The 10,843-nt window shown below is 43.7% G+C and overlaps 1 protein-coding gene across 1 annotated transcript; it reads left to right on the top strand.

Moving 5' to 3' along the window:
- Positions 1-7,903: 7,903 nt before the first annotated feature.
- LOC128380138 (alpha-2B adrenergic receptor) lies at positions 7,904-9,454 on the top strand. The gene has a single exon (XM_053339840.1). The coding sequence runs from the start codon at positions 7,904-7,906 to the stop codon at positions 9,452-9,454; it is 1,551 nt and encodes a 516-aa protein (XP_053195815.1).
- The last annotated feature ends 1,389 nt before the right edge of the window (positions 9,455-10,843 follow it).

Raw genomic sequence — 10,843 nt, forward strand, 5'->3', positions numbered from 1 at the left:
ACTCCTGTCCACGTATATACATCATAATTACCACTAGATGGCGTCTGTCACTCAAACGTTACAAAAGGTAGTCTTTTGGGCGACTGATATTACGGCCTGTTGTGTTGTTTGTGTTGGAACACCCATGAACTCAATTTGATGTGTAAAATCAGTGGAATTCATATATTTTCTTACATTTTTTGTTAGTTTTTTTCCTTCTTTCATAGTCGCCTTTTATTGTTTCTGGAAGTGAGCACAAAAAACTGCAACTTCAGTAATGTGCTGTTATGTATATTTGTGAATTTGTGACGAATCTGCTGACGGAAGCTCAACACAGCTGGAGCTGTTCAGTAAGGAAACCAGTTAAAATGGAAACCAGTTGGGTCATAACACCGCTGGATTAAAGACCTTACTCCACCGCTGGCTATAGCCGACTACTTTGGTTTTGACATGACAGCGGTATCTGCTAGTATGAGTCACGTGATGGTCTGTTGATGCTATTTTCACTTCACAATGAAACAAAACTGTCCTCGATGGTAGCTACGGTCATGGCTGTGGTTAAGGTCTGGTTAGGTTTAGGGAGAGATGATGGTTGATAAGATACAAACAGCGTTCTCCTGTAGCAAAGTCCACTGTTGTGTTAGTGTCTCCATCCACTCCTGTCCACGTATATACATCATAATTATTACAACCACTAGATGGCGTCTGTCACTCAAACGTTACAAAAGGTAGTCTTTTGGGCGACTGACATTACGGCCTGTTGTGTTGTTTGTGTTGGAACACCCATGAACTCAGTTTGATGTGTAAAATCAGTGGAATTCATCTATTTTCTTACATTTTTTGTTTGTTTGTTTGACTGTTCCTTCCTTCCTTCCTTCCTTCCTTCCTTCCTTCCTTCCATCTGTGCTTCCTCTCTCCTTCTTTCTTTCTTTTCTACTTCTCTCTTTCTTCCCTTCCTCCATCTCCCTTTCTTCCTTCCTTCTGTCCTTCCTCCCCCCTACCTTCCTCTCTTTCTTCTTCTCTCCTTCTTTCCTCCCTCCCTCCTACCTTCTTTCCTTCCTCCCTCCTACCTTCCTTACTTACTTCTTTCCTCCATCCATCCTTCCTTCCTCCCTTCCTTATTTCCTTTCCTCCCTTCCTTCCTTCCGTCCTCCATCCCCCTTTTTCCTTCTGTCGTTCCTTCCTTTCTCTCTCTCTCCTTCCTTCCTTCCTTCCATCTGTGCTTCCTCTCTCCTTCTTTCTTTCTTTTCTACTTCTCTCTTTCTTCCCTTCCTCCATCTCCCTTTCTTCCTTCCTTCTGTCCTTCCTCCCCCCTACCTTCCTCTCTTTCTTCTTCTCTCCTTCTTTCCTCCCTCCCTCCTACCTTCTTTCCTTCCTTCCTTCCTTCTTTCCTTCCTTCCTCCCTCCCTCCTACCTTTTTTTTCTTTCTTTCATAGTCGCCTTTTTGTTTATTGTAATTCTGCCCCTGTTGTGTTTTAGCTTCATACCTCCTTCCTCCCTTCCTTATTTCCTTTCCTCCCTTCCTTTCTTCCGTCCTCCATCCCCCTTTTTTCCTTCTGTCGTTCCTTCCTTTCTCTCTCTCTCCTTCCTTCCTTCCTTCCTCCCTCCCTGCCTTCTTTCCTTTACTCCCTTCCCTTCCTTCCTTGACTCGAACACAACAGGAGGGTTAAAATAGGTTCAGGTTAATTTTGTATCGGAACAGTTTGTATGTGTGAAAATTAAAAATGTAGAACAAACACAAAAACTGAAAGAAACATAAACCTATCCTGCTATATATTAAAAGTTAACCCCTAAACAGACAACGTGCACCAGGAGATACACACTCTTTACCCTTCGTGTTGTCCTCCCGGGTCCTTCCTCTGTCCTTCCTTCCTTCCTTCATCTGTCCGTCCGTCCTTCCTTCATCTGTCCTTCCTTCCTTCCTTCCTTAGATCTAAGTTCAGCTGTTAGGATAAATGTTCCCTCCTTCTGTCCTTTCTTCCTTCCTTCATCTGTCCTTCCTTTCTTTCTTCCTTCCTCCTCCCTCCCTCCTTCCTTTCCTTCCTTCTCCCTTCCTCCCTCCTTTCCTTCCTTCTCCCTTCCTCCCTCCTTTCCTTCCTTCTCCCTTCCTCCCTCCTTTCCTTCCTTCTCCCTTCCTCCCTCCTTTCCTTCCTTCTTCCTCCCTCCTTCCTTTCCTTCCTTCCTCCCTCCTTCCTTTCCTTCCTTCCTCCCTCCCTCCTTCCTTTCCTTCCTTCTTTCTCCCTTGCTTCCCTTCCTTCCTCCTTTCCTTCCTTCTTCCCTCCTTTCCTTCCTTCCTTCCTTCTTCCCTTCCTTCTTCCCTCCTTTCCTTCCTTCCTTCCTTCTTCCCTCCTTTCCTTCCTTCCTTCCTTACTTTAGGTGCAAATGACATACTAGTAAGGATTTTTTACATCTAATTTTCCACTCCTGCCTGTTTAAGGGTTAAACAGGTGATTTTTAACCTCCACATGTGACGCTGACAGATGCATGTTTCTCTCTCTGCTGTCCGGACTGTAAAAAAAAAAAAAAAAAAAAAGCTGCGCGTAAAAAAGCGCGTCCTCGTTTATCCGGTAACATCCGCATCTCTCCTCCACAGCGGAGTCAGTCAGCCTCCAGCGCCCCGGAGAGGAGTCACACACACCGGGACACGAAGAGAAGGATTTAGCCCCATTTCATCTTTCTGTCTACTTTCTGCAGAAACTTAAACTTCCAATCTCCATTTTTTCGATTATAAGCGCACATCTGATTACATTCCTCCTGCTGTGCGTTTCAGTCCTGACCAGCGTGTTCAGATCAAAGCATCCAGAGTCCAGTCCAGAGACTTTCTTGCCTCCGTTTCTTGGATATGAAGAAGCGGTGGTGCGTTACTGGAGAGTTTTTCCTCAGCTCCAAATTCTGCATATTTATGTGAAGAAAAAGCAACTTTGACTAACTTCTTAACATGGAGTGATCCACTGAGGAGAGGATCCACACACATTCCTGTAAGTACACTGCTGCTGCTGCTGCTGCACGTTTTTAAATGATGATAATATTTATTTTAGAGGATGAATGATGAGGTTGAGTAACAGTGTATGAATCAGGTAGCACTAAACTGAAGAAAACAAGGCTGTGAGGACATTTAGGGAACATAAATCAGAGTTTATATGTTTATTTTTTATTAATATTTATCTCGTTTTATCATCTCAGACCTGCATATGTGTACTTAGAGCTCTACAGTATCTCTCATATTTCTTGTTTGTCTGCCTAATTAATGAATCTGGTGTGCTTCTTATCCTCATTTAGCCTGTCTTTTATTTATTTATTTATTATATTGTAGTTGTTTTTTTCCCCTTAACCCTTAAACAGCCAGGAGTGCGAAAATGAGATGTGAAAATTATTCTTTTTTTTTAAAATTATTTTGATGTTACTAGTTATCTCATTTGCACCTAAAAAGCACACAAATAATTATTTCCACAAATAATTTTAAAAATATTTTGTATATTTTATGAGTTGTATCTCCACTATAGGAAACATTACCCCATATTAAGGTATTTAAAAAAATGTCTTTATGTATGTTTATCCTGGTGCACATTGCCTGTTTAAGGGTTAAAGGACAGTGTCATATTTTTTTTAGTGTGTATTAAACAGCAGTCAGGAGTCAAGCTTCATGCCTCACTGTGTGGAAGACATCATTATTTTATCTGTAAGGCGTCATCTTTGGCTTGACTTTGCTTTTCTAACGCTGTAAAACAAAATATAACAAGCAAATATTTATTATATGATAGAAGCAATGAATCCATGAGTTGAATTCATTGGTTGGCAGGAGGAATGGGGTGTGTTCAAGACAGCAAATACACCAAAATGCCAAAATGTAGCGGCAATAATTCAACAATATTGGTCTGCTTGGACTGCAATCCAAGATATATACGACATTAAATAGATGGATAATACATGCATACACTTATATCTAACGTTACTGCACACACACACATATACACTCACTGAACAAAATGTGTGTGTGTGTGTCACTGATAATCTGTTCAAAATTATAATAATCAATAATATGGGATTAAAGTGTAAATAAGTGTAAATGACTTGTGAGACTCATTATGATCCGATCAGTCAAACCTCTGAGCTCTCTGGGAAGCATCTGACCTCACATCGTATCTCATGTAGTGTGAATGCTGGCGTGTCCTGATGCGTCTCCAGCCTAGAACATAACAGGAAAACACCTCATTAATACAGGATGTTGTGTTGTGTTGGCAAAAGTGTGACAAAGGTTAAAAAGGTTGATGAGGAGCACAGATGTAGAAGGTTACAGTAATCTGAACATTTGAAACAGCTCGTACATGTTTATTAGTTCTTGAAACATTTTTATTTGCTCTTTCGCCTGCACTAACTAATATTACGCTTGTCTGACGTGATAACTGCACAGGCTGTTTGAGCTTCTAGCAAAAGTGACATAAGCAGCAATGAAATATGGACTCAAGTGGTCAGTTTGAGATGCTTAACAGAGGGGACAATGCTAAATACAAGCTTAAAGTCCGTGTAAAGTAAGAATAAATGTGTGCTCTGAGTTTGACATACCACAGAAAAGTGTGTTGTTAACCACCCTGCCAAATTGAATGATTAAAAAAATCACCAAATATATGAAATTAGGCTTCAAAGTTGTGTAAAAATCAGCCTCTTTCTCTGCTCCCCAAACGCTGAAGCCCCGCCCCCTACCAAGTGTCACCTGTCAATCAAAGTCACCACCTCTACCAGAAACGTGGACGCTAGGTCTGAGAGCTTTCTGCTGCTAACTCAGCTGCTAGCTCGGCAGCTAACTCGGCTGCTAGCTCGATGGCTAACTCGGCTGCTCGATTGGCGGCTAGCTCGACGGCTAACTCAGCTACTAGCTCGGCGGCTAGCTCGGCGGCTAACTCAGCTAACTGGCTAACTGTAGACTGTAGTAGTAGTAGTAGTGTGTGCTGAATGTATTTATACCTCTACAGCAGCAGGGGCGGGTTTATGCTAATCACTAAATCCTGAACACAGAAATGTTGAAACACAGTTTGTGAAGCCTAGCTCCACAATTCAAATCTAAATGGTTGAAATGCTTTTTACACCTGTCATTTGACATTTGACCCTCTGTAGTGTAAATGCTAAAATGTCCTGATGCATCCCTGGCCCGGACGTAACAGGAAAATGTGGCGGATGTGGCGGTGGTTTTGGTAAAGTGTTGAAACAGGAAAATATGTCATCAATGCAGGAAGTGGCGGTGGTTTTGGTAAAGTGTTGAAACAATGAAGTTGAGCCAGCTAGCATGTTCATGTGGGCCCCATATGGGTTAAATGCAGGCTATGTGAGTACTGAGAGGGCATCTCCGTTAATCCCGGTCCAGGATAATGTTATAAATTAGCGTAGAGCCGGGGGTGATTATGTCAAAAATCAAAATCACGATTAATTGATCTTTTAACCTGGATTAGGATTAATGAAGGATTATCTCCACTCTTGATGAACTATGATGTATTTGCACAGTTTCTTTATTTTAGTATTTTCCACTGCTGCCCTCACACATGAGGATCTTTAGGGAGTGAAGATAAAGATGTTTTAAGGTGTGACGCTGTGGTTAATGTCTAGCTTACTTGATTAGAACTATGTAAAGATGAAGGAAGGAAGGAAGGAAGGAAGAAGGAAGGTAGGAGGGGGGGAGAAAGCAAAATAGGAAGGGAGGGAGGAAGGAAAGAAGGACAGAGGAAAGGAAAGAAGGAAGAAAGAAAGAAAGAAGGGAAGGAAAGAAGGAGAGAGGGAGGAAGTAAAGGAAGGGAGTAAAGAGAGGAAGGAACGAAAGAGAGAAGGAGGGAGGAAGGAAGGAAGGAAGGAAAGGAGGGAGGGAGAAGGAAGGAAGGAAAGAAGGACAGAGGAAAGGAAGGAGGGAAGGAAAGAAGGAGAGAGGGAGGAAGTAAAGGAAAGGAGTAAAGGGAGGAAGGAACGAAAGAGAGAAGGAGGGAGGAAGGAAGGAAGGAAGGAAGGAAAGGAGGGAGGGAGAAAGAAGGAAGGAAAGAAGGACAGAGGAAAGGAAGGAGGGAAGGAAAGAAGGAGAGAGGGAGGAAGTAAAGGAAGGGAGTAAAGGGAGGAAGGAACGAAAGAGAGAAGGAGGGAGGAAGGAAGGAAGGAAAGGAGGGAGGGAGAAGGAAGGAAGGAAAGAAGGACAGAGGAAAGGAAGGAGGGAAGGAAAGAAGGAGAGAGGGAGGAAGTAAAGGAAGGGAGTAAAGGGAGGAAGGAACGAAAGAGAGAAGGAGGGAGGAAGGAAGGAAGGAAGGAAAGGAGGGAGGGAGGAAGGAAGGAAGGAAAGGAGGGAGGGAGAAGGAAGGAAGGAAAGAAGGAGAGAGGGAGGAAGTAAAGGAAGGGAGTAAAGAGAGGAAGGAACGAAAGAGAGAAGGAGGGAGGAAGGAAGGAAGGAAAGGAGGGAGGGAGAAGGAAGGAAGGAAAGAAGGACAGAGGAAAGGAAGGAGGGAAGGAAAGAAGGACAGAGGGAGGAAGTAAAGGAAGGGAGTAAAGAGAGGAAGGAACGAAAGAGAGAAGGAGGGAGGAAGGAAGGAAGGAAAGGAGGGAGGGAGAAGGAAGGAAGGAAAGAAGGACAGAGGAAAGGAAGGAAAGAAGGAGAGAGGGAGGAAGTAAAGGAAGGGAGTAAAGGGAGGAAGGAACGAAAGAGAGAAGGCGAAGGAAGGAAGAAAGGAAAAGAGGAAGGAAGCTGTGGTTAATGTCTAGTTTACTTGATTAGAACTATGTAAAGATCATGGTTTGGGTTCAAATGGTTTGGGTTCCTTCTTTCTTCCCTTCCTCCCTCCCTCCTTCTCTCTTTCTTTCCTCCCCCCTACCTTCCTTCCTTCCTTCTTTCCTCCGTCCTTCCTTCCTCCCTCCTTCTCTCCTCCCTTCCTTCTTTCCTTCCTCCATCCTTCCTTCCATCTGTTCTTCCTCCCTCCCTCCTTCTCTCCTCCCTTCCTTCTTTCCTTCCTCCATCCCCCTTTCTTCTTCCTTCCTTCCTTCTTTCTTCCCTTCCTCCCTCCCTCCTTCTCTCTTTCTTTCCTCCCCCCTACCTTCCTTCCCTCCTTCCTTCTTTCCTCCGTCCTTCCTTCCTTTCCTTCCTCCATCCTTCCTTCCTTCCTCCCTGCCTTCCTTCCTTTCAATGAGTGTCCTATAAAGGGTTAAATAAAGTATCTTGTTATATCAATCTGATTTAATATACAGTTTCTGCCACGTGCACTAACCATATATTACCATACACCATATATAGTTTCTATTTAGAGGATGGGTCTTGTATATATCTCTATTTTTTCATCTCTTTGTGTGTTCTCATGTTTCTGTCTTGTGATTCGTGTGTGTGACTAGGATGCTGTAACACTGCAATTTCCTACTGAGATTAATAATACTCTCTATCACTAACTCTAGCTGTATCTATCTCTCGCTGCCTTGTCTTTGTCTTTTGGATTTTGAGGTTTGAGGTAGTAGTGGATTTTGGAGGTGTACTGGAGTGTGTTAAACTGAAAAGTGTTTCTAATATTATGTCCACTCCATTAACATAAATAAGGTCAGCAAAATGGTAGTAGCTGTAAGCACTTAGCCTCTCAATTTTTCTTTTTTTTTTTTTTAAATGTTGTGCTAATGTTTTTTTGCTTATTATCTGCAAAAATCTGAAAATATATTTGAAAATACTCATATACAGACAGCAGCCATGTGTCTTAAACCGTGTCTCTCTCTTGTAGATCTCCCTCTCGGTGTAACGATCAGATGGCTGACTGACTCTCAGTCTCTCCTCTCGCTGGGGAAATCCTGTTTCTCAATGGTTTACCACAGAAACATCCTCCTGCTGCTGCTTCTCATTCTGTAAGAGACTGTTGATAAAGCCCCCCCCCCCCTCATCCTCCTCCCTCCCTCCCTAAGTGTCACCATCATCACCACCACCATGGCAGCAGCTCCACATGCACCCTGCCTGTCGGAGCTCGGTGGACTTCCCGGCAAGAACATCAGCCTCGTCTCTGGCACCCGACCCTGCAACCGTAGCACCGTCAGGGCCTCGACCTACTCACCGCAAGCCACCGCCGCCTTCGCCATCGCCATAACGTTCATGATGCTCATGACCATAGTTGGGAACATCTTGGTCATCATCGCCGTGCTGACATCCCGATCCCTCAAAGGAGCTCAGAACCTTTTCTTGGTGTCTCTGGCTGCTGCAGATATTTTAGTGGCTACGCTTATTATCCCTTTCTCGTTGGCTAATGAGCTGCAGGGCTACTGGGCCTTTAGCTCCATTTGGTGTGAAATTTACTTGGCGCTGGATGTTCTCTTCTGTACTTCCTCTATTGTGCACCTGTGCGCCATAGCACTGGACCGCTACCTGTCCATCTCGCGGCCGGTGACCTACGGTGCCAAACGTACCCCCATACGCATCAACGCAGCCATTATTGTAGTCTGGCTGATTTCGGCGGTCATCTCATTCCCTCCTCTTCTCACGCTGGACAAGAGCGAAGGGGGCGAAGAGTCGTGCGAGCTGAACAATGAGCGATGGTATATTCTCTACTCAACCATTGGCTCCTTCTTCGCCCCCTGTGTGATCATGATCCTGGTTTATGTGAGGATTTATCAGATTGCGAAGAAGCATACACGCCACCCGCCTGGGAAGAAGAATAAAACAGCGGTGGCGGGTGTCAGCGTTGTAACCAGTGAGCCTGGGGTGAAGTTAGCCGGACAGAACGGAGATCAAGGAGGTACAACTGTGGGCCAAAACGAAGAAGTCCTACCCAAAATGTCCAACTCGGATTCCACGCCGTCATCACTTCAAAAAGAGAATGAGAACATCACGAGCACGGACACTCAGCACTATCCTCCTCATTCGAGTACTGCTCAAGTCCAAAAATCCACTTCTAACCCCTCAATCCCCCAACAAGGAAGTCAAATCCTCTCAGCTGTTCCTCATAAACAACTCAAGAAAAGATGGAAAGCACAGACAGATGAGCTTGACAACTCTTCCAGCTCTGGCTCCGAGGCCGAGCTGGAAATCTGCGAGAAACGTGTTGCAGGTAAAGAAGAGGCAAACAAGACTGACGAGCAAAGCAAAAGGTTTAAAGTTCAGATGATGAATCTGGCGTGCAGATACAAAAACACAATGGCCACATCGTCTGGCACCAAACTGGTTCCTGAGGGAACTCCTAAGATTCATGGGACGCCCATCTCCCGCCGCAAAGCCATGGTGAACCGGGAGAAGCGGTTCACCTTTGTCTTGGCTGTGGTGATGGGAGTGTTTGTGATCTGCTGGTTCCCCTTCTTCTTCTCCTACTCTCTCCAGGCAGTGTGCCCCGAGACCTGCAGCATCCCCAACCCCTTGTTTAAATTCTTCTTTTGGATAGGTTACTGCAACTCCTGCCTCAACCCGGTCATTTACACCATCTTCAACAAGGATTTCAGGAAGGCCTTCAAGAAGATACTGTGCAAGAACACAAAGGGTACGTTCTTCTAAAAAGGAGTGTTGTTATGTTTTGACCTGCCGGCGGACCGAAAGACCTTTCATCTGAAGATAGTGTGTCTTTCTTTATGCATTTCTTTCCTGCAGTATCAACATAAACACTTGTACATAAAGGAGGAAATTCATTTTCTATGCTGCTTCTGTTTGGAGTCAGACTGACAAAGGGGGAGATTTCAGAAAGCCACAGTCAAGTGGCTGAATCAATTATCCTTAATGTTATTTAAGAATACAGTGTAATTGTATATTCAGTGACTCTGAAGAAGATTGATTTGATTATATTTTGAAACGGATGTCAAAAGGATACAGGGTCTGTGGTTAGTACTTCAAAGAGTACATACAAGCTAGGATGGTGTGTTTGTGTTTTTCTGTTTGTGTGTACGCACGGTTGTAGGGGAGAATCGCCTAAGGGTCTTACTGGAAGAGAACAAATATCACTAAGTGTCCTTTATCGGAGATAAAATGGGCACTCAAGGAACACAAGATCAGGGAAAATGTGAGCATCCTCCTCTCTGTGCCTCTGCCTCTTTTTCTATCTTTCCTTCTCTATTTCTTCCTTCATCTAAAGCTGTGAGTCGGAACATGTACATTATGACGCCTTGAAGTCTTTTCCCCCCCTGTATATTCACTTGTATCTGCAAACCATTGAATGTTACACTTCGTACTGGGAATTGCTCATTAAGGTGATAGCCAGAGGCTTTAACAGGAAAGTAGAACAACAAAGCTGAAAATCAGCCGAGGTTGCATGAAAAAGATAAAGACTCCATGAGTGAATCTGGTTCTTAGAGGCATCAGGAGCTGAGCTGTTCACTTCCCCCGACTTGCTTTAATCTTTCTTCCCCTTTAATGTTCTTTTTCTCCTCCTGTAAACTAAAAAATGACACAGGGAGTTGTTGCTGTTGCAGCTTAAGGTGTGCTTTCATTGAGATTTTAATTTATTTGCGATATTTAATGAACTTGATGGACAGCGAGCTCTCTGCCTAAGCAATAGAGACTGAATCTGAACGCGGCGCTGACCGGCGATGAGCAGAATCGCTGATGAAGATGTTCCTCTTCGCTCTGGACTGATCTTACTGTATGGGATATGTGGGTGTGAATATGTGAGTGTGTGTGTGTGATTGTGTGTGTGTGTGTGTGCAGCTGCATGTTTTTTTTTTTTTTTTCAAAATGCACTTCTTCTCTTTTGAAAGCCAACAGAAATTTGCTCGAGTACTGTACACACATGTAAGATAACACTGGTGTCAGAAGCAGCTTTGTACAGTATTAGCTTAAACATGAAACAATATTCTTGCTTGTTGTTTTAAAGTCCAACTGAAATTAAATTGCATGTTTTTTTCTGCTACAGTACAAAGATCTGTTCTTTCAATTACATAGACTTGTTTACCA

This window comes from Scomber japonicus, chromosome 19, assembly GCF_027409825.1.
Source record: "Scomber japonicus isolate fScoJap1 chromosome 19, fScoJap1.pri, whole genome shotgun sequence".
In the NCBI taxonomy this organism is placed as follows: domain Eukaryota; kingdom Metazoa; phylum Chordata; class Actinopteri; order Scombriformes; family Scombridae; genus Scomber; species Scomber japonicus.

Bases quoted from the DNA above. Each gene is read 5' to 3' on its own strand.
- LOC128380138 (XM_053339840.1), top strand. From the start codon at position 7,904: ATGGCAGCAGCTCCACATGCACCCTGCCTGTCGGAGCTCGGTGGACTT.